Genomic DNA, 25303 nt, shown 5'->3' on the forward strand with positions numbered 1-25303 from the left:
TGTGGCGCCTGGGCTCCAGGGCACGTGGGCTCTGTAATTTGCGGCACGCGGGCTCTCTAGTTGAGGCGCTCAAGCTCAGTAGTTGTGGCGAGCAGGCTTAGTTGCCCCACAGCATGTGGGATCTTAGTTCCCTGACCAGGGATCGAACTGCGTCCCCTGCATTGTAAGGCGGATTCTTTACCACTGGACCACCAGGGAAACCCCATACACTATTGTTTCTTAAACTCTACGGGGTAGGTATTATTACCATCATTCCCATGGCACAAAAAAATGAAGTTCAGAGTGCCATCCAAGGCGACACAGTCAGTAAATAGGTAGCAAATCTAGGATTAGAACCCAGGTGTCCTGACCTCAGGATTTGTGCACTTAATCACTGTGTCTTTCTATCCCCTGAATTTGGGGGGTTTACTCATATAAGTTCAGCATAATTTTGCAAATGAACCTGAGAAGAGCTGAGTTATTTCCTTTTTCAAGGAAATTATCCTTTGAAATTTTCTCCTGATTAGTGTTTCCTTTCACTCAAGTTATACTGTACTTGGCTTCATTTTATCTTCCACACAGACATTCTGTATTATTTCTCTCTCAGTGGTATTTACTGCATTTTACACGTACCACTGGTATTTATAATTAGAGTACCATGCCTCCCTTCTTTATCCTACTTTTCAAAAATTAAAAAAAAGTTTTAAAAATTTGAATATTATTCCAAATTCTGATGAATCTCACTACATAATGTATGTTAAAACATTATTTTTATTACTTTTTGTTTTTCCCACAGTCCTGTAACTAATTTTTATTCAGTATATTCTTGCAGACTCAAGCCAATTTAGATGAATTTTCTATTGAGATCTGAAAAACAATTAAGTTGTTTTCAGGTTTTTTTCCGTCTTAACTCACTTATATGGAGGAAAATCTGTTCTCTGTTACAAGTCTATTGTAAACTCATAAACTGGTGTTCATCAACCAAAACTGAAGGGGAAAATGAGACACATTATACTTTACATTGTATGCTCAGGGTTTGCTGGAAGTTAGGCAAGTGATGTTGTCCTCCAGGAAAGTATAAAAGTTGACTGCATTTCTACAGATATTGCTGGACAATAAGTTTACAAAAAAGCTTGATATTATTTAATCCTGATTATAACCATTACTTTATTTCTGGTGATTTCACAAATAGACTGAGAAAAGTCGATGTTTATTTTTCTGTCCCAGTTTTATTAGGGCTTTGATAAGCTGGAACAAAAGACGGAGACTAAAAAATCTCTGGGTTTTCAACCTGCTCACATTGAATTGTTCTTCCATGATTTAGGCTTTAAGATGAAACTCATCTTCCACACCCACCAAAAACTTATGTTTCAATTTTTTCCTGGAAGATTGGACGCCTTTTCTGCATCTAAAAGGGGGCTAAACACAAGTTTTGCACAGCACAAAGAAATTTTTTCCAAGATGGACTAATACTCATACGTTTGGAAACAGTTTTTAAACTTTTAAATGGTAATTTCTTTCAAACAAACTATAAACAATTTTTAAAAGAACTTTTTTATACATTTGGGCACCTGCTGTCTTTATCACCATGCATAGTCCATGCTTTAATCGTCCAAATCTATAAATGGAACTGTGGCCTGAACCCTGATGCTCACCAGGACTCCTGGACTACCATCTGTTGACCAATGTCTTCTTTCCCCTCAGGTACGGGCTCTAAGGGTGAAGTCTCAGGTGATGGATAAAAGGACTCAAGAACTGAGAATACCAGAGAAAAACTAGGAGAGTGAGGTTTCGTTTAAAGACGTAAAAAGATGAAGAACCAGTTAAGAAGAAAAAAAAAAAAGGTCCCGTCCCTCTGCAGAGGCAACCACACATCTAAAGACAACTGTGGATTGGAAACCATCCCCTGGGCAACCCTGGGAGTCATGTAACCATGTGTTGAAAACTCCTGAGTCACTGGGTCACCACTGGACAACTGAGAGAGCTCTGGGAATCATCAGCAAATACATGATGACTGTGCCCACGTATTTGGAAAATGTCTAAACGCCCTCCAATTCACTTCTGAAAAACCTGCCACATAGACAGAGGAAGAGAGCTACTACTGTCGCAGCAGTAATCTCTACTTCCTCCTTCCATCGTTCACACTGAGGCCGAAAGTGGCAGGTGCAACTTCTGAGAAGCACCTGTGGGGGCAAACCAGCAACCCCGATTACCAGGTGAAGAGTCCATCTGCAGGTATGATCAGGGGCCCTCTCCCTGCCAGCAGAAACCTTGCAAGCCTTCTTTTATTGGAGGTCCATCGGAACAGTTTCTAGGAATACCAAGTTTTCCTAAAGCATTTGTTAGAACAGCGAGACGAGGGATGCCGTTATATCCTGGGAGTCTTCCCCAAGAATGTGCGACTGCTGTTGACTACCAAGGTGGTGGAGCCACAGCCAGGACACGCAGGGCGCACGGCGGTCTCGGGGACAGTTGGGCGTGGCTTTCCGGCGGGTGGGCGGGGTTTGGGAGGGAGGAGCCACCAGGCTCGCTGGGTTATCCCCGGAAAAGACCAGCGCGCCCCAGAGCGAGGATGCGCGGCAACCCTGAAGGGCGAGCAGGAACGGACTGAGTTCTGTGATAGGAGGACGGAGAGGGTGCTGTGGCACCCTCCTGCCCGCACCCTCGGCCAGGGATCAGCAACGCCTTCGTCCCACCTGCGGCAGTAGCGATGCCTGACGGAGTTCGGGTGCTGACGCTGGCATTGATGCTCCTGGCCGCCAGGAAAGGTCGGCCAGGTAGGGCGCTGGCGTAAGGCGGCGCAGGGGCGCCACCTGGGCCTTTGGAGGAGGGGGGCTAACTTCCCGGATGACACGTGGAGCGTGCCTGTGCATCTTTATGGCCGCATCTAATACTTGTCCCATACCAACCTCCTCCCTGTCCTACCGCCTTCTTTGAAATGGTCACTTTACAGCCTTGGCACTCTTCAGTTTTCCTTTGTGCACAGGCGACTGTTGCCTCCTATTTTTCTGCTCTTAAGACCCTCAGTCACTTTTTTGTTTCTTTGTTTCCTGCTGATATCCGCTCCTTAAGGTCCCTTTATTACCATAAGAAACTTTTGCTGGATCTTCCAGGCATCCTAGCGACAACTGGATCTGAAATATCCGAAAGGAGTTCAGTTCCAAACTGCACGATTTCTGCACCACTCCCTCCCTACCCCCGGAAATAATAAACTGATTAGCATTTTACCCCTACAATAATTCAATAAGTTTTGTGTATGATATCTTAAGTTTTGTGTATATCTCTTAGAATCAGTTTTGCTACTGTAAAAGAGATCTCTGAGGAGCAAGTAGCTCCCCTCCCACTTCAATCCACGACGAAGAACACATGGTTGAAAACACTGTGAAGTTAAAACAATATTAGCCCTTCCTGATTGTTTTGTGTTCACACAGATAAGAACATTAAATGAAAGGTGACTTGTTCTTATAAGTTTCCTTATGTTTTTCAGAAATAAATCTGACCTGTGTAAAACTACCCGCAGCTTTAAAAAAAAGATTGTGTGCAACATTTATAAGTGTTCAGGATATAATTTTATTTTATCACCTTGTTGATCTTAATCTAGTTTGCTAAGGTAAGTTTGCTCTGTAAAAGAGGAAGGGAGAGCAGCACTCACCCATAAAACTGTAAAAAGAATATTAGAACACAATTAAGTTATTTCCTAAAATGATAGACCTCAACAAGCTACCATTGATCTGTGCCATCTTTGGTTGCTTACACATTAACTAGATCTTCATGAAGAACTTTTCAAAAAATACATGTAATAATATATAATATGTACTTACTACAGTTAGACGATATGTTTCCAGAAAAGTGACCAATATTTATAAAGGAGTTTGCTTCAGTGTTTACTATAGATCACATAACGACTTCTTGCCCTATATAATAGCCTTGTAATCTCTCTACTAAAGGCGAATATTAACCATTGCCATGTTCTAAGCTCCTATTGTGGTAAAGTTGATAATAAAGTTTATGCTAAACTTCTTTATGTTAATATAGTAGAGATAAAAGTGGAGACAAATGGAACATACAAGACTTTTTCAAATAGCTTTATTAAGATATAGTTCAGATACCATACAAATCATTCATTTACAGTGTACAATGGTTTCTTACAGGACACAGTGATCTATGGGTTTATGTATATTCAAAAATATGTGCAACCATTACTATAGTCAATTTTAGAACATTTTTATCACCTTGAAAAGAAATAACATACTCTAGCTATCCTCCCCTTATACCCTCCTTCACCCTCTCCACCCTCCGAACTATAAGCAATCACTAATCTACTTTCTGCTCTATAGATTTACCTATTCAGGATATTTTATCTAAATGGAATCATATAACAGATTGTCTTTTGTGACTGACTTCTTTCATTTAGCATAATGTTTTCAAGGTTCATCATGTTCTAACATGTATCAGTACTTCCTCTCTTTTTGTGATGGAATAATATTCCATTGTAAGTACATACCACGTTTTGTATATAAATCGATCAGTTGATGAACATTTGGATTGTTTTTACCTTATGGCTATTATAAATAATGCTGCTGTAAACATCTGGGTATAAGTTTTTGTATGGACACATTTTCATTTCTTTTAGAAATATACCTAGGAGTGGAGTTATTGGATCATAGGGTAACTCTGTGTTTAACCATTTCAGGAATAGCCAGACTGTTTTCCAAAGTGGCTGCACTGTTTTACATTCCTGCAGCAGTGTATGAGGGTTTTAATTTATCCACAGCCTCGTCAGCGCTTGTTATTATCTGAAAAAAAGTTTTTTTATCTGAAATTTTGATTCTAGCCATTCTAGTGGGTGTGAAGTGACGTCTCATTGTGGTTTGATTTGCATTTCTCTGGCGGCTAATGACACCAAGCATTTTTTCATGTGTTTATTGAACATTTACATATCTTCTTTGGAGAAATACCTACTCAAATACTTTGCCAATTTTTTAATTGGGTCATTGGCCTTTTTGTTATTGAGTTGTATGTGTTATTTGTATAGTCTAAATACAATTATCTTAGCAGACATGTGGATTTGCAGTTATTTTCTCCCATTCTGTGGGTTGTCTTTTCACTTTCTTGATAATGTCCTTTGAAGCATGGAAGTTGCTAATTTTGCTGAAGTCCAGTTTGTCTATCTTTTGTTGCTTGTGCTTTGTTGTCATATCTTGAAATCCATTGCCAAATCTACAGTCATGAAGATTTACCCCAATATTTTTCCTAAGTCTTTTAGCTTTAGTTCTTGTATTTTGGTCTTTGATCCATTTTGAATTAACTTTGTATATGGTATAACCAAAGGGTCCAATTTCATTATTTTGCACGTGGATATCCAGTTTTGTTGAAAAGATTGTCATTTCCCCATTGACTGATCTGGGCACCCGTCTCAAAAATCAGTTAAAAACCATAGGTACATGGGTTTATTTCTGGACTCTCAATTTTATTCATCAATCTATGTCTCTCCTCATGCCACCACTACACTTTCTTGATTACTGTAGCTCTATAGTAAATTTTGAAATGAGAAAATGTGAGTCCTCCTGTTTTGTTCTTCTTTTTCAAGATTAGTTTAGCTATTCTGGTCCCCTGAAATTTCATATGAATTTTAAAATTAGTTTGTCATTCTTTACAAAAGAGTCAGCTGGTATTCTGTTAGGAGCTGTGATGAATCTGCATGTAAATTTGGGGAGTATTGCCAACTTAACAACATTAAATTTTCAGATCCATGAACATGGATGAATTTCCATTTAAGTACTTAGGTCTTTAATTTCTTTCAACAATGTTTGTTATATTCAAAATATAAGTTTTGTGTTTTTGTTAAATTTATCCCTAAGTATTTGTTCTTTTGAAACTATTATAAATGGAATTGTTTTCATAATTTCCTTCTTAGTCTATTTATTGCACATGTTTAAGAATATAATTAACCACCCTAAGGCCCATAAAACTTTGGGCAACTCCCAGTTTCTTCATTTGTGAAACAGAAAAGGTAATAACCTTGCCAGCTTATTTTAACACAGCAAATGTAGAAAGCATCTACTATGTGTGGACATTATTCTAAGCACTTTAAAATACATTACCCACATTAAATCATTTAATTCTCACAATACCCACAGGATAAGTATTATTATTACCCTATTTTACAAGTAAGAAAACTGAGTCACATATATGCTAGGCTATTTACCCAAAGTCACATACTATTAAGTAGCAGAGCCAGACTCTGAACACATGCAAGGTGGCTTCAGATTCTAACATCCTTAACTATTGGGCTATCTCTACTGCCCCTGGTGAATGAAATAGCATATGTTCACACAAAAATTTGTTCATTAAGGTCCACTTCAGCATTATTCATAATAGGCAAAAAGTGGAAACAACCCAAATGCCCATCAAATGATGAATGGGTAAACAAAATGTGGTATATCCAGTGGAATACTATTTGGCCATAAGTAGGAATGAAGTACTGCAACATGGATGAAACTTGAAAACATGGTAAAGCCAGAGGCAAAATGCCACATATTATATGATTGTTTTTATATAAAATGTCTAGAGTAGGTAAATCCATAGAGACGAAAAAGTTAGTCATTGCCAGTGGCTGGAGGTAGAGGGGAATGGGCGGGAGTGACTGCTAATGATACAGGTGTCTTTTTGGGGTGATGAAAATGTTCTAAAATTGTGGTATACAACTTCGTGAATATGCAAAAAGAAAAAAAAAAGCACCCCATACTGAATTCTACATTTAGAAATGGTAAATTTTATGGTATGTGAATTTTAAAAAAAGAATAAAATCACATTTTGCATCTTGATTTTATATCCTGAAACCTTGCTGAACTTGTTCACGAGTGTTAATACTTTGTTGTGTTTTTTAGTGGATTTCTTAGAATTTTTACATAAAAAATTAGGTCATCTGTGAATAAACATAGTTTTACTTCTTTCTTTCCAATCTGGGTATCTTTATTTATTTATCTTGCCTAGTTGTCCTGGTTAGAACCTCAAGTACAGTGTTGAATAGAAGTGGTGACAGTGGATATCCTTGTCTTGTTCCTGATCTTATGAGAAAGCATCTAGTCTTTCTCCATCAGGTATGTTGTGGCTACGGGGTTTTTTGTAGATTTCCTTTATTGGGTTGAGCAAGTGCCCTTCTTCTATTCCTAGTTTTTTATCATAATGTGTTAGATTTTTTTCAAGTGATTTTTCTGTGTCTATGGAGAAGCACATGCGGATTTTGTTTTTTATTCTGTTAATATAGTATATTACCTTAATTCATTTTTGGATGTTGAATCAACCTTGCATGCCTAGGATAAATCCTACTTGGTCTTGGTTTATAATTCTTTGTATTTCTGGACTTGATTTGCTAGTATTTTGCTGAGGACTTTTGTATCTATATTCAAAAGATACATTGGTTCATAGGCTTTTTTTTCCTGTGATATCATTTTCTGGCTTTGGTATCAGGATAATACTGGGCTCACAGAATGAGTCTGGAAGTATTCCATCTTTTTCTAATTTTTGGAAATGTTTGTGAAGAATTGGTATTATTTAAATGTTAGGTAGAACTGAGCATTGATGCCATCTAGACCTGGCCTTTTCTTTTTGGATGTTTGTGTCTTTTTTTTTTTTTTTTTTTTTTTACCGATTCAGTCTTTTCACATGATATAAATCTATTTGGATTGCTTACTTTTTCTTGAATCAGTTTTGTACTTTGTGTCTTTTTAGGAATTTCTCAATTTTATATGTTATCTAATGTATTGGCATGCAACTGTAATAGTATTCCTTAATAAGATCTGTAGTGGTGTGCCCTGTTTCATTTTGATTCTAGTAAGTGAGTCTTCTCTCTTTTTTTCTCAGCAAACCTAGAATTATGTCACCTTTGTTGATTTTTTTCAAAGAACCAGCTTTTGGTTTCATTGATTTTTCTCTACTGTTTTTCTATTCTCAATTTCATTAATGTCTTCTTTAGTCTTTAAAATTTCTTTCCTTCTTCCTTTAGATTTAGTATGTTCTTCTTTTTCCAATCTTCAGGCGAAAGATTAGTTCATTATATTAGGATCCTTTTCTTTTTTAATATAGGCATATATATCTATAATTTTCCTCTAACCACTACTTTAGCAGCATCCCATAAATTTTGGTGTGTTGTATCTTTATTTTAATCCTTTTCAATGTATTTTCTCGTTTCTATTTTCATTTCTTTGACCCCTTGCTTTTCTAGGTTGTTTAATTTGCACGTATTTGTAAATTTCTTTCTGCTATTGATTTATATATTCATTCTATTGCAGTCAGAGAACATACTTTGTATAATTTTTATCTTTTCAAATTTATTGAGGTTTGTCTTACGGTCTAATGTATTGTCCATCCTGGAAAATGTTCCATGTGCACTTCAGAAGAATTTATATTCTGCTGTTGTTGGGTAGAGTGTTCTATAGATGTCTGTTAGGTCAAGTTGGTTTATAGTGTGTTGTTCTGGCTGTTTCCTTGACGATTTTCTGCCCGTTTTTCTATTCATGTTGAAAGTGGAGTATTGGAAGTCCCCAACTATTACTGTTGAAGTAGGTTTTTTTTTTCCCTTTGTTTCTCTTAGATTTTGCTTCATGTATTTTTGCGCTGTTATTAGGTGTATATCTTCCTCATGGATTGAAACTTTTATTGCTATAAAATGTCCCTCTTTGTCTCCAGTAACATTTTTTTTGTTTTAAGATATTTTTGTCTGATATTAGTACAGCCAATCCAGTTTTCTTGTGGTTACTGTTTGCATAATGTTATTGTCCATCCTTTTACTTTCAGTCTATTTGTATTCTTTTCAAGAGCATTCATCCTTTAATATATAAAGGATGACAAAGTAAAGAGACTTAGCAAGTCCATCACTCTCTATTTGACCTTGCTTTTTCAGCCTTTTGTGTTGTTGCAGAATCCATAATACAGTTTTGAATATTAGAAGCTTAACAATTAACTTTTTATTTCTCACTGAATTTGGAGCTAAAAGGTGGTTTTTCTCTTTTCCACATCTTTGGGGAAGTTATACAATTTTTAAAAATTCACAGATATTTGAAATTCCCATAGCGCAATATACCAAAGGTTTTATAATTATAAACTCAGATATTATGAAGTGCCTGTCTTTAGGCATTAAGCATATTCATCTCTTAAAAATACAATAATTTATTTAGTTTCTTAACATATTTGTCTGTCACCCAACTATGAATCTTAAAGCATACTAGTCTTAGCCATTGTATTAACCAATGTATTAATCTAATACAGGTTACTTATACCTACAAACAAAACTAGAAAACTATTTGCATATTGTATCATTATGTATCTATTATTTATAACTTGACACGTTTTCCCAAAGTATTTGAAATGCAAATATTGCAGATTCTATTATATACTACCTAGCTTCTTTAAATCCTATTGAGAAGAAGACAGAATAAATAGAAATGTAAATTTTAATGTATATTTTATACGTACTTTTGTTTTGAGGGAAAACATTTTTATTGGACATTTGCTAGAAAGCTTTGCACATCATTCATGTCATGAAATTGACTGATGTGTGAAATGGGCTTGTAGAGTTACTCTTTTAGTACTTCAGGAGCTAGGCCCCCAGATTCCCAAATGGGAGCCCAAACCAGCCATAGTTAACTATATCCTCCCTTCTAGAGTTAAGGTTGTAATGAGGTTTTTAAGAGTGTGGCTTATTCATTGTTAGTAAGATTTAAATTTTTCTACAGAGACCTTGAACATTTAATGAGTGACAAGTCGATCTGGAGGGGAAAATTGTGAAATGAACGATACAAAATATGAGCTATTATTAATTATACAAATTAAGAATTTTCCTCTAAAATAAATATTAAATAAAAAAATAAAAAATTTAAAATTTCTGTTTAAATATTATACAGTTCTTAGTATTGTTGATGTCACACTGTGATTGCTTCTACATTTATGACATCTGTAGCTTTGGATTAGAAAACAGTTATTTAAAGCAGCAAAATCAGAGGAAATGTGAGAACTTAAGAAGTGCTTAGCAAGGAGAAATACTGCACAGAATAAAGATGGAGTTATTGACTTTTTTCCCAATACAAAATTCTGTTGTAGGATAAGATCAGAGAAAACATTTCAATAATTTATACAAACCTCACTAGTAATCTCTTTTAAAATATTTTCCTTAGTTTCTAACCACGTGCAATCTTCTGATATTGACAGGGGGTTAGAATTATTTCAAAATTAAATGAAATGATAGCACATCCTCTGACTTCTACCCACATACATTTTATAAAATATTTATCTAGTGTTGACAAATTGAGATTGTCAAAGTCACTAGAGCCTTTTGGGACATTTATAACTGGTGAAACTAGAGACAAAAGGAAGAAGAACCTTTTGTGGTCATTCCTGAAATCTTTTACTAAAACAATTCTTTAGGGAGATCTTTTATCTTGCAAAACAATACCTTTTTTACAGTTTAATTGCTGTAACTACAAACAAAATAAAAAGCAAAAACCTGTATAATAAAGACAATTTTATAAGCTACATTTGTGAGACTGACATGCAAATTACTATCTCTAGTTTATTGTGCTCCTTATTAATTTGTTTGGAAACTGATTTTTGTTCGTAAACACTGTGTAACTTAAAATTATGTAATAAACATTTGAGAGTTTTGTTCAGTTAGATCGATTTTTTTCTATAGTGAGGTACTTTCGTAATGATTAAATTTTTCTTTCCCACTTCTATTTCAAAGATATTATCTTTACTATAGTGTTTTCCTTGAACAAATACAATATCTAATACTGGGAGATTTTCTGCCTATTGTGTCAATAAGATACTCCAAATAAGGACAGTTCCATGTGTTTCTTATTATTAGGGAGACAGTAGCCTCAAACAAGAGCTGTATTTCCAGGATAACTGTTTTTATTGCCTCCTCTTCTCTTCTCTCTTCTTGCTGGGAAGAGGTGCTTTATGTTCTCCCTCTGTGGATTTGACAGAAGACTTCCAGGCCAACTACTGCTCAGAAAATGGCTTTCCTAAAAAATCTACAGAACTAGCTCTTTCTCCATGTTTTTTTTTCTTGTTTTTCCTTCAAAACTGTTCCCCTCTACCCCATTCATTTTCCTGTGCTTAGAAATGAAAATGAACTTCACTACTTTTATATTTAAAAATAAGAAAAAATGTGAAAACTTTATATTTTTTCCTGCAGTAAAAAAAATGCAGGAAACTTCACTAGGAGGGCATTTTACAAAAATTATATTAGCATTGAAAGTTTGGTTTAATTTGTTGCATTCCAGGACCTGGCAGAGATGGGATCTGGGGGGGCACATGGCTACTGTGGCAGAAAGCAGGTCATGGACGGTCAGTAATTGCATTCAAATCTGGAGGATCACTCTCAAGAGGAGTCCTTGTAAGGCCTATGCCTTCTGATGGTAGGAATAAACAAATCCTGACTCAACAGCAATCAGCAATTTTGCCTGTCCAAATTAAATGAAAATAAAGTTCTTGAAGCTCAAATACCTCAAAAATACATTCTAAAGAGTTTGTTGATTGGCTTATTGTATTTATGGAAAGTGCATATTGTCATCTATGTTTTACTAAGAGATCATGACATTTCACATGGCCTTTATGTGCACTTGAAGGTTTATTTGCTCTGTTTTTGTTTCAGGAGTCAGTTTTAATCGAGGGCTGAACTATGTCAATGAAGAAAATACAAAACATCATCTGTCTTTCCATTCTAGCTCAGGAGTGCTCTCCTGGGGGACACCAGTTTCTTCAGAGCCCTTACAGAAGTGTCCATTTTGACTCCCTGTGCCTCCAGCAGTTAGCCATTCAAGACCTGATATGTGACCACTCCCTTTCTCCCGGATGGTATCGATTTCTCCTCTTTGCCAGACCTGCTAAGATGCCAACCAAATGTGTTGAGGTTATCAACTCACTAATGTGAACTACACGTGCTTTTTCTTAAGTATTTTTTCATATAAGGATTGAATCTTGCTACACCCAATTTATTTCTCATGCTGCAATATTATTTTAATTTTGCATCAAGATTAAGTTAATCAAAGGGAGTATTCCAAGGTTCTCTATTCTGACAATAATAGTAATAGTTAATGTAATGTTCAACAGTCCACCAAGTGTTTTAACTTACAGTATCTTATAGAAGACAGTCTATCATCGTGATTTCCACCATATAATACAGAAAACATATTTTTAGGCGTAACACACCTAGAGTCACCTGGATAGCAGGTCAGACAGCCAAGTTTTGATCACAGGCTGTCATTCTCCAGGGCTCAGGTACTTAACCTCAGTAACTTTCAAACAGTAAAATACTGCATATTTTAAGTGCTTCAGTTCTTGTCTGCTTAACAGAAGGATTATGTCTTAATAGAAGGCTCATTTTCTTTATCGATACCCACATTTTAAAAATTATACAGAAGTGGGAATTATTTTCCTTTTTAGGTATGTAATGTAAAAAGAACTCAGGAAAGATATCCAAATTTGGCTTCAAGTGAGGCTTTAACCTCATTTTTTTCCCAAATTGCCAGCCTGTTGGTCCATGACCAAATTTTGAGCAATCCTGTCTTCCTCCCCTGATTTTTGATGGCTCCTCTACTGTGCACTAACGTCTTACGTATACTATTTCCAGAAATATTTCAAGAAATCTCCAAGATCAGTTTATCTTTGTGCTGTATATTAAGATGACTTCAGATTGACTTGTCTTAGATGTATCAGCTGTTTCATGAGTTAACTGATACTGAATTTCTCTTGTTCACAATACAAATGTAATAAATGTATTTTAATTGAAAAAGATTATATTAATTATGAGGGATGTACCCTTAAATGTACTATTCCATGAAGTTACTACTTCTTTTATGGTACGGGTACAAGTTATTAGATTTTTTTAAATGATTGATACTTTAATATTTTAGAGGTTGTGTAAAAGAAAATGCAAAGTTGATTTATCTACCATGTATGAAAAAAATTGGCTTTTCAACTTTTGTTTTCTCTGATCCAAAAGATGAACCACTGTGCAACACAGGCCCCCAGCTGCCTGTCTCTGAATGATTCAGAAACACTACCTCCACCTGGGGAGATCAAGCAATTGACAGCTTGTGCCACATGGCAGTTTTTGTTTAGCACTACAAAAGACTGCTGTCTTTTTCAAATCCCAGTGTCCGTAAGAAACTGTGGAAAGGTTTTTGTGTACTTACTACAACCCACTCAGGGATGTATGGGATATTGTGCAGAAGGTAAGAAAACATGTGTAATACACATGAACTGCTAGTGATGGAACTCTGTGTGTTGGTGTGTTTGTGTTTGGCATGCGAACTCTTAGTTGTGGCATGCACGTGGGATCTAGTCCCCTGAGCAGGGATTGAACCCGGGCCCCCTGCATTGGGAGCGTGGAGTCTTAACCACTGTGCCACCAGGGGAGTCCCAGAAATAATTTATCTGTTGTTGTTTTTGAAACCTTTTTCTTTAAATATATGTTAACAAATGTTTTTTGATCTACATTGTTGCGAGCAATGATCAGCTCACCCAGATAGTTGATGCCAATTAATTCAAAAATTTTAATTTCATGAATTATTTTCTTTTCAGTCATTTGTTATCTCCTGTTCCTAATAATCACTTCCATAGATAGTTCCTCCCTGTTTGGAAATAAGTTCAGCATCTTTTTCTTAATTTATTTAAGAGAAAATTTTTACTCAGATATGTAATTTTTTAAAAATCATATATACTCAAAAGTAGTCTTATCATTTTCTTCAAATCTAGATAATGATTTGGCCTAATGTTTAAAATGTTTGGCAAAATATTTATTACTTGGATTAATTTGGAAACATTTCATTTGTTATTGTGATTTTGTAATTAAATATCTAACAAAATCACACTTTAAAATATCTGAAAGTACATGAGTTTGTTCTCCTCATATTTAGACTAAAGTCTCAGAATTTTCCAAAATCTACATTACAAAATTGAGAAAATAATTTTATGATTATCATAAAATTGCAGTGTATATCATAGAAAAATATTTGTATATTTTAGGACATTTAAAAAATCTTACTTTTAAAATTTATCACTCAGATATTTTTCTCTTTTCTAAAACAGAACAAAACAAATAAAAAACTATTTTGAAACATTTTAGATCCCTAGATTTAATCTTGCAAATGCCCAGAGAAAAAAAATCGTAATATCTTCCTGAGTTCCTAGAGAAAACTTTAAACTTTTTTAACCTCGAAAAAATGAAAAGAATAAGACTATTGTTTAACACTTAGTATATTTCACTAACAGTATAATCACTTCTGTAATGAACAGCTCTTTCAACCCAAAGTAATGATGGATTGAGTTATAAGAGTAATTTATAAGAGTAAAATAGTAAGGCATTTGATTTTGCATTATAATGACATTTTTCTTTATAATAGGAAATTATAAAGTAGAAAATCTTAATTTTATTTGTTCCATTTTTTTAGAAAAGGTAATTGCTTAAAAGAAAGTAAATTACTTTTCTGTTCAAGAGCTAGACTTTCCAAGAGTAGTCATATTCAACATGCATTAATATAAGCTTGATGAGCTGACGAACTTCTCCACTATCAATATTTATGTGATTATGGGTCAAAGTAAGAATATGCTGGGACTTCCCTGGTGGCGCAGTGGTTAAGAATCCGCCTGCCAATGCAGGGGACACGGGTTCAATCCCTGGTCCGGGAAGATCCCACATGCTGCGGAACAACTAAACCCGTGCGCCACAATTACTGAGCCTGTTCTCTAGAGCCCGCGAGCCACAATTCCTGAACCCACACGCCTAGAGCCCATGCTCCGCAACAAGAAAAGCCACCGCAATGAGAAGCCCGCGCACCGCAACGAAGAGTAGCCCCCGCTCGCCGCAACTAGAGAAAGCCTGCGCACAACAACAAAGGCCCAACGCAGCCAAAAATAAATAAATTATAAATAAATAAATTTAAAAAAAAGAATATGCTACTTTGCTGATTGCTAGAAAATAATTATTTTTCTAAACATATTTTATTTTTTCTTAATATAAATCCCTGAGTTACAGTTTTCATGAGCTTTCCCATAACAACTCTTTAAGATGCCCAACTACAAATTACGCATTTTCTCCCACCAGGTCAGCTGTCTGCCTCATTGCCACCACCACCTCCAGGAAGGCCAGAGGTTGTGGTGCAGCTGATTGAGTCCAGGCTTTTCTGTAGGTGTGCTTTTGATGTTTCCCCTACAAACAACTCAGTGGGATTTCTCATAGCTTGGTCTAGGCTTTCTTCTCTAGAAATCAAAGAGGAGCTGAAACAAGAGACCACAGTTCAACCATTCTCTCTTTTAGAACTGGATGGCATAAATCTCAGACTTGGAGACAGGGTATGTTCAAAAACCGTTGGGTTTTCTTTTATTTTCATAAATGTGTTAATTTTCAAAAATGGATATTAAAATATATTCTAAAATTAGCCTTTGTTCCCAGGATATAAAGCATGATGTTTTTCTTTTTACTTTTTTTCTTGACAATTGTGCCAACTCCAGTGGTAATTGGATGAGTCAGTAATCTTACTGACTTTATATGTGTATCTGCTTTTAGTAATTCACTGATTATTATCAATGAACCATTATGAATTTATGTCCCTTTCTTGTTTTAAAATGATATACTTTTATTCTGGAAAAAAATGTTTTTATTTTTTCAATGATAATATCACTTATTATCTACTTTTAAATACATCTTAAATACAAAGTCTACAAAACTTTGATTTATGTTGAGATTTAAATAATTAATATTTTATAATGATGACTTTTTCTCAATTTTCAAGCAAGTTTTTAATTATTTTGTTTTCTATGATATCTTATGCACTATCTACCAAAAATTAAAATTAAGTACTTAAATATAATTTACACATATTTCCTCCATAATTGTGTTGCTAAATGATTATTTGTATTCATAGATATTTTGTAGTGCTTCCATCTTTTTCTTGGAGAAACCACATGTACAAAGTTTAGCCATCAAAAGCTGAGAATTTTTTGCAGGCATTAAGGTATGTAGCAGTGGGGATGGATTTGAAAGATTATTCCTCTGGAACCATTTTTTCCATACTGTGATCTGTGGATGCTGGTTCCAGGACCTCTTCACAGACTGAATGCTGAGACCCAAGAGTCTGTATTTTTGAGAAATAACCCATATAATTCTAGTGCCATTGAGCTTTGAGGGCCTGCTAATGAACTAAAATTGGAATATACTTGCTTTTTTTTTTCAGAAATAGCTCAAATTAGAATAAAGCAAAAATTCTATCCCCATAAATAATTCCATCATGTAACTAAAAGTTAGAGTATCAAAGTTTGTCATTTTTCAAGACAGGTACCAGGTCAAGCCCTAGAGTTTCTGGCTAGAGTAGAATTGGCCCAGAAATTTAGGCTTTGTGGACAGCAAAGATTGAACTAACTAAACAAGGCAATATCTATGGTCAGTGCTGGCAGCACTGTGGTCCAAGAGCTGATGAGCTATTCTAGCAGATGATCAGTGGTGACAGGGAATCCAGAATTGGGGGAAGGAGCTGGGACAGTATCAGGAGGTCTAGGCAGGCAACCACTGTGCACCCTCTGAGGTCTCAGCCACAGGACTGGAGTTTGACCTGTACTCATCTCTAGTTCAAGGACAAGATGGGATAATTGATAGATTGAGAGAATAGGATTTAACGAGGACAAAGCCTGTTTCTGGATAAAGTCCACTTACACACAATAGGGAGAGGGAAAGGAATGAAGAGATTGAACAATGTTGTCAGAATAACATAAAACACAGTGGGAGGGGAAACAGAGCTCAGACCCTGGGAACACAGAACCTTTGCATCTACACTGGAAAGAACTCAGAAGACAACATTAGGGCCAGTGATCAGGCCCCAGGTACTATTTCTGATTAGGCTAACGGGGAGAATATTCAGAACCATCTGTTTTGAGGGCCAGCCAAGAACTGAGACTGCATTAAAAACATCTGGCTTCAAAAAAGGAGTGACCTGTGAACTGGGTTAAGACCAGTCCTAGATTTCAGTACTCAGTAAATCCAACTGTGGAAAGCAGAAGCTGAGAAATAAGCTGAAGGTTGAGATATTTCATGTGACAATAATATTTTGATTTATGCATTAAAATATTTAGATTTCTAATTGATATTAGGGACGATATTAATTCCTAAGAATAAACAGAATCTGCCATTGGTGTGTCAGTAAACCTTAGCAAACAAATGGGAGAAAATAGGAATCTTCATGAAGGCAGGCTCCAACCAGACTGCCTAAAATGTGCTGGGGAACCAAATTGTGCCTCAAGTCAGAAGATTATGGCAACTCCATGTACCCTTCTGTGCACTGCTGATGTTTTTAAGTGTTTGGTTTTAATTGATCTTGTTTAATTCAAAAATTCTAGTGCTTAAGTTTTTACTGCCAGCTCACTTAGCAAAATACGAGCTATTGAGGAAAAATGCCCTTTCAAAATTATTATATCTTAGAAATAAATTCTATTAAACATGACTGCTCTACATATTTTCTTACACCAGTTACAACCTGAACTGAACACTGTATCAGAAGATGGGAAAGAATACCAGTTGAGGATAGAGAGCACAATTCCTATCGTTTGTCCTGAATTCAGTGAGCTTGATCAGGAGTGCAAAATCTCATTAAAACTGACAACTGTTGATCAAGGTAATATACTAAATCCACTTCATTTTATTATTAGATTTCAGATCATAACTAATGCTTTTTTCTTAAGGAAGTCACCACAGTGTACTCATATAATTAATTATGTTGCATGTTTACATCAAATTACAGTTCAATCATATTAATAATACTGGGCCAAATTTATGATTGCAAAAGCAATCTATTTTGCAGTCCACATTTATCCTTCCTGGGCTCAAAGCACAAATTAGAAAAAAAAAGACAATAATGAACAATTTCCTCCTCTTTATTATCTTTCTCCTCCTCCTCCTTCTCCTCATCCTTCTGCTAATTCTTCTCTTTGTTTTGTTTTCAGAGATTGAGGGACAAACTGCTCTTTAAGATTTTTCAAATTATCCCTAATAAGGAAAGGTGGTAAGTTATGCTAAAAGTTGAAGCTTATGCAACACGGATCTCATAATGCACTCGTCACACTTCACTCCCTAATGTAAGCTCATGTTTGAGATCTTTTGCTTTAGAATTCTTCCGTTTAAACTACGTTATATAAACTGTATGATACATGGCCACATATACATCACTGTCACAGCCATAGAGAGCTGACATTCTCCCACAGAACAGGATAGACTATGAGAGGACAAACCATGTATAGCAGTGATTGGGTTGGTTGGGTTCCTTTTTTTTCCCCTAAGCCTCTGATGTAGGAACCAAGCAAGTAAAAGATACATAAATTGAAATAACTTTTAAGGGGGCTTCCCTGGTGGCGCAGTGGTTAAGAATCTGCCTGCCAACGCAGGGGACACGGGTTCAAGCCCTGGTCCGGGAAGATCCCACATGCCGCGGAGCAACTAGGCCCGTGAGCCACAACTACTGAGCCTGCACATCTGCAGCCTGTGCTCTGCAACGGGAGAGGCCACGACAGTGAGAGGCCCGCGCACCGCGATGAAGAGTGGCCCCCGCTCGCCGCAACTGGAGAAAGCCCTCGCACAGAAACGAAGACCCAACACAGCAAATAAATAAATAAACTAAAAAAAAAAAAAAAGTCCAAAATAACTTTTAAGAGATTCCAGCTCTGTTCACATACCTTTTCACCATAGGGCATAAAATTTTATGTAGTAAATATACCAAGTGAAATGTATCTAGATCTTCATGTCTATATTATACCTAATTAAATCAGAGAAACAAAAGGATAAAAATGCTAGGAAAGAGAGAGAGTCTCATGGGAATGACTCACCAGAAAAAAGAGATGACTAAGGAGAGAGAAAGAGGAATCAAGAGAGGCTATCCCAACATACTTGACAGTCAACAGGCTAAGGTAACACCGAGCTACTCACTCAGCTTTCAGAAGCACCATAAGCAACACTTTATTTTGAAATACAACCCAGAATATGAAATTAAACACTGTCTCTCAGGCTGTTTGACACAATTCTACTTCAAACTATGTGCATATTATGCATACTTGCATATTATGCAAATTTTACTACAGTTTATGGGGGAGAATAGGAAGAGGATGTTATTGACATTTTCCAAAATTGTGTTACGCAAAGATTTCCCTCCAAGTATACTTTACACTACATTTTCAAGCTCTCAATTCCTTCAACAAGACAAATGTTGCTATAATAATATAAAAACAGCCTAAATATATTCCTACATTTTAGAAGCTTATGTTGTTATTATTTGTCAATTAAAAACAATTTCCTTTTTTTCTGGAGAAAAATTTCTGGATTTCATTCTGATATTCTTCATCTCATCTTCTTTAAGTATATTTTCATTATATCTCTACTTTCATAGAGAACAAGTTGGTGTCTCCTAGTGTATTTCTACAAAGGCCCCACTGCTTTTTCACAGGCTTAAAGAGAACAGTACTTGGCCCTCATACCACAGACCAGGGGAAATGATGTCAGGGGTTCTATCTAAGCCAGATGTGTTTCATATTCACCTGCGGAGCTGGTTAAGAATTCTGATGTTTCTGTTATTTGTTATGTACATGGGAAAAGTATATATTTCTAGAAAAAAATGCATGGAGAGAAAATTTTTTCAGGAATTTAGAATCTGTGCAGTGTGCCTGTCTCAGATGGACTTTGTATTCATTAATTGGATGTGAGAGCAAACTTCTTTTGTAGCCAGCTTTTGGAGGAATCTATCCTTTTCGTTTAGTTATACAAATCTCTAGAGTTCCTTCCTTCTCTTTTGTTACCGTTTTCTTTCCAAATTATTTTTTGTGTGTGTTCTTTGTTCCACAGGCAAGAAAGCATCTCAAGGTTCTGAATATATTGGGACATTTGGGAGGTGAAAGAGATTGAGGATTTATTACTGGTGTGGAATTACTTTATTTGTTTTTATTTTTCTGTTTTTTAAAATGATGAACTGTATCAGTAGTTAAACCTGTTTGATGAACTCTGTATCAGTAATCATTAATGATCAGTAATCATTGCTATCACTCAACAAATGGATAGAACATGAGTTCAAGCCCTAAGACATATCTGGACCCAAGGCCTAAAAGCATTAGGCAAAAAAATTAAATTATGTTTCTTACTGTTAGAATTACATTTTTTTATAGAAACAAAAATAAATTTTATATTGCTTCTGAATTTTATGCAGGTGCATATGAATTTATAACCTATTAAAAATAGTTATATATATATATATATACACACACGTTATTAACTATTTGTAAAGATTAGGTAGAGTTCAATAGCTTTGGTTTACTTAGACAAAAGTTACAACTATATTTTTAAGTAAGAGAAAATAATTTAAGAATAATCTCTTGATTCAGTGTTTTGTGTTAATCAAGTTATTATGTGCTTTGGTTGGTAGATTCTCTTAGGAAAATTTTCTGTGTATTTTTTCACTAAAATAGGTAAAGAACAGCTAGGCTTAAATTTGTCACTATCTTCCTGTCACGTGGACCTTCACCAGACATCATCCTGTGCTAACGGAACCTGCAGCAATGCTTTTGTGTACTACACTGCTGTAACAGATTTTTCTCAAGATGGAAATAGAGTCACGAATATTGTAGTAGAACCTATAGTTAATGAGGATTTCCTATGGAACAGCTACATTCCAGATAGCATCCAGGTTAACAAATTACAAAAATATCTTTATAAGTGAAACTTTAAAAAAAGATATGTGTATTTTATCACTGTACCTTGTGAACTTTTCATTTCAAAATCATTTAATAAGCTCTTTCAGTTTGTAAATTATTCCAGTTTCAATAACTATGATAAAACAGTAGTTAAGTAAAAATTCATTGAGCTTGCTAGGAAATTTATTGTATATCACTAAATAACAATTAACGGTAAAATTTACTGAAAATTTCTTTGCTCTTAAGATCAGAGTAAAGGATGTCCTGACTGCTTACTGCTATTCATTTACTGACCCACATATAATTACCTTTGATGGCAGATAATTTCCTGTAAGTTTTTTCCTTTGGTAGTTTGTGTTTCTATTGGATTTTGTTGTTGTTTTGTTTTAAACATTATACTATTTTATTTCTTAGTCCTATTCACTGAAAGATTAGAAAGGAAGGCATGTATGGACATTTTGTTTCAAAATATTGATTTGTGTGGAATGTTTTTGCCCTAAAATCTACTTCTTAGTAAATATACAGATTAATTGTGAAGCTGAATTTGTAAAAATGAAGAGTCTTAAAAATACAATCCTTTTAGCTTGACCATTTATTTATTTATAATAATTAAATTATCTACTCTAGAGATATGTACTGTTTTGCATTTCTACATAATACTGAAACAATATTTAAGGTTTAGGCAAGATGATTAAACTAACACATGATAATTATTTTAAAAACTAATAACTTCTAATTCATTGCAAGGATACTCAGGGGGAAAACTATCATAGCCATCATGAATGCCTGGATATCTGCCTTTGGAACTTAAACTGAGCAAAACGATCAAACAGTAACCTAAACCATCTTGCTATTAATATCTGCATAGAAGGATTTAAACTCAGTTATACTGTTCTGGGGAATACATGATTTTAAGATGTTGCTAAAGAAATAATAAGAACACCTCATTGTTCAGTAATAATTTTCTTCATAATACAAGGTAATTTCTTCTTTAAAAAATCTATAATGTGATCATTGTCAGTAAAATTATTCAGTATCAGTAAAGAGATATATAACCCCCCCCCAATAACAAATGAAACTGCAAATGTTTGAAAAGTTATTGAAAAGTTGTAGGAAATGATCTCACATACAAGAATCCTTTGTGGTTATAATTAAAGGCTTAGAAGTTTTAGTGGAAAAAACCTCAAGAAAGCATAGTGGTGATTAATTTAATGTGTTATAATTCAACAAGATTAACTGTGCAACAACTAAGTGACAACCACGTACTACGTGCTAGAGTATGGCAGTGCACAAAACAGACAAGTATCCCCTGCTCTCATGGAACTTATGTTTGTCTGGGTGGAGAGAGACATAAACAACTAATAAATAAGATATACAGTGTATCTGAGGAAATAGGTGCTACAAAGAAAACAAAAGCAGTGTCAGAAAGAGAAGGCTGAAAGTAGGGATTGACTGAAATGATGAAATAGAAGAAAAAAGTAGTGAGAGATTTAGGTGTTTATCACTATTTTGTTTCATTCAGTACTCTACAAATAATTGCTTTTTATATATAAAGCTATTAGAATATAGATTTTCCATTCTTGCATCAAAATATATTGAGTGCATATAAATAAATTTAATATGTATATTTGGTTTGTAACATATTATTGTGATATTTTATACCAATTCTTAACGCAATTGACTTCTGTTAATGATAGGATGTATGATAACTTCAAGACTGGAACATTTGTGCTTTATAAGAGTGTGTCGCGTGATTTTGAAGTCCATGTATGTCAGTGGGACTGTGGAAGCCTCCACTATCCTGTGTCATGTAACTGCGGCTTTGTTGCCAAAGAAGAAGGTGATGTAGTTACTTTAGATATGTGCGGTGGTCAGCTACATGAATCACAGCCATATTTATTTGTAAAGAGCCAAGATGTAACTAGCAATATAAAGATAAGTGAATCTTACTTAGGAAGAAAAGTCACGATTCTTCACTGTTAAAAAAGTATTTTTTTCTTTTCTTTCCACAGATTTTATATTCAAATATGAACTTCTTTTCATCTCTATTAAATTAGGAACTATTATTTTTCAACATTAGTTTTTTCAAGAAAGTAGCTTTTTGATTAACACCAATCTTAGATGGAATAAAATTTTTTTCACTTACCACACATAAATAGACACAACATAGTTAAAACTTTGTCAAATCTAAAGTGCTTTAAGATTTCAGTTTGATAATTTGGGTTATTCATATTTTTGACAATGCCCAATCAATGGTATATTAGGCAGAGATGAAATATATAATTAAGAATAAATATTCAGAACTATGTTGAATAATAGTGACAAGAGTGGACATCTTTGTCTTGTTCCTGACTCTACTCAGTGCTCTGTGGTGACCTAAATGGGAAGGAAATCTAAAAGAGAGGGGGTATATGTATACGTATAACTGATTCACTTTGCTGTACAGCAGAAACTAACACAACATTGTAAAGCAACTATACTCCAGCAAAAATTAATTTAAAAAAAGAATAAATATTCAGGAATAGCTAGCCCATTTTAAAAATGAATACAGATGGTTCTGCCTCAGGAATAAGCTGGTAGATACATGGAAGAGACTAGAAAATCAAGAAATAGATCCAAGATTATATACTCATTGACATTTTAAAATAATACTTAATATCTGTGAGCTAACTATTTGTATTTTAAGGTCATCTTCCTTTCATCTTCCAAAAAAGTAAATTCCAGGTGAATGAAATTTAAATTTAAATGAAAGTAGTAGAAAATGTAAGTGAATGTTTTTATAGCATTGAGATGAATAAGAATTTTTTAACATAGTGTTATATATTTGAATTCCATCATTAAAAACCAAAATACAAATCAAAAATTGGGAAAATATTTGCTACATATAAAACATACAGTTAATACAGTAAGCACTCATACATCACTAATATATAGTCAGCACTCCAATTAAAATGAGAAAATAATATAAACAGGCAATTCACAAAAGAAATGAAACTGATAAGTATGTCCAAAAGTACAAATAACCAACAAAAATATGAAAATTTTCAACTTCATTAGTTTATCAAAGAAATGCAGATCAAATAGCTGTCATACAAGAGCAAGAGTAGACAAAGTAGTTACAGTCTTTCCAGAGACATACATATTATTCATATATAATAAATTGAACCTATGCCTGTCATTTTTCAAGAAATTTTACTTCTGAAAATGTATCACAATAAATAATTAAGGATATGCAGAAGCCTAGTGATGTTCATTGTATTTCTCCAAGAGGGAAAAATTACAATTAATCAGTGATGAATAAAATAGTTTAATCAAAACCCTAAATATAATGACATCACATAACAGAACACTTTGTAGTCATGAAAGTTTTGGAGTAAATGTGTATTTATTGACAGGGGAAGATATTAATGAAATATAAGTGAGGTTTTCAAAGAACTTGGATTAAGATACATTAGCTACCTCAGACTGAGTAGTAATGTAAGGTTTGTTTGCTTTTTAAATATTTTTTTGTAATGAATACTTACTGTTTTCATAAAAAGGAAAAGGACACTATTTTAAAATTTAAAAAATTAAAAGGGGAAGGAAAGTCAGAGGAACAAACACAGGTGGTATATTTTCAACACAGACATCCAAGTCCCTGACCTGGGAGAAGTGATCCTCCTGTCAGGAGGATCATGGATGACACAGGCTCTTAGGATCATTCAATAAACCCCTTGCTCCCATTCCCAACTCCCCAAGCAACTTTCTGGTATAATTTGGCTTCTGATTCTATTTACCTACTGGCTGCAAGAGAATGCTGATTAGCCACAGGAATATGTACTCCTCTGGAATTATATTTATCTGTGTAAATTAATTACCCGGCAGTCTAGTTCTATATTAAATAATTATTTTCAGAGATATTACTTGGTAAACATTAACCTCAACATTTCTAGCTGTTTTAATCGTATGAAATATTTAGTTTAGTTTAAATCATTTAAAGAAAGGAGTATAAACAAACTATCTCAATGAAAGGATCAATATGGAGTTCAAATTTCAAGTCAGCAAAAGGCAAAAATCCATTATTTTGACATGTAGTGTTAAAAGGGAAGTTGTGATCTAAAGAAAACCAGTATTTTGTTCTCTTTTTATATTAAAGGAATAAATGAATTTCTTTCTTAAAAAATCTAGTTTTTTCTTAATCCATATTGAATATTGTTTAAACATCTTTTATTTCTGTACTTCAGATCTGGTTTTCTTCTGGAGCATTTATCCGTGCTGACCTTAGGGAGCGGGGCATGAGTTTAACAATCAGAGCCCCTAGTTTAGATTACAGAAACACTTTGGGACTTCGTGGCACCTTTGATGAAAACCCAGAAAATGATTTCCATCACAAAAATGGGATCAAAATTGATCAAACTTTTAATAATTGTGTTGCTTTTATTAATGAATGGAGGTAAGAAAGTAACTTATTTTCGTTTGTTATTGTATTAATATTTGACTTAACGTGAGTGGTGGGTGACTCAACCCTCTGCTTTTTTTGCAACACGTTACTGAGAAAAAATTGTTCTTGTCCAAATTACTATTCTTTTCTGTTTTCCATCTGGAAGGATTTTACCAGGAA

General features: G+C 34.6%; 1 protein-coding gene across 1 annotated transcript in view; it reads left to right on the top strand.

Annotated features, from left to right (window-relative positions):
• The first annotated feature begins 2689 nt into the window (after positions 1-2689).
• Positions 2690-25303, top strand: part of VWDE (von Willebrand factor D and EGF domains) — an 88988-nt gene continuing 66374 nt past the window's right edge. The window contains 11 exon segments of the mRNA XM_061198235.1: positions 2690-2747; positions 11709-11893; positions 12986-13217; positions 15089-15336; positions 15909-15998; positions 17504-17648; positions 20479-20696; positions 20950-21050; positions 22401-22670; positions 24926-25135; positions 25290-25302. Coding sequence (XP_061054218.1) covers positions 2690-2747; positions 11709-11893; positions 12986-13217; positions 15089-15336; positions 15909-15998; positions 17504-17648; positions 20479-20696; positions 20950-21050; positions 22401-22670; positions 24926-25135; positions 25290-25302 — 1770 coding nt within the window.

Source organism: Eubalaena glacialis, chromosome 8 (genome assembly GCF_028564815.1).
Source record: "Eubalaena glacialis isolate mEubGla1 chromosome 8, mEubGla1.1.hap2.+ XY, whole genome shotgun sequence".
NCBI classification, from domain to species: Eukaryota; Metazoa; Chordata; class Mammalia; order Artiodactyla; family Balaenidae; genus Eubalaena; species Eubalaena glacialis.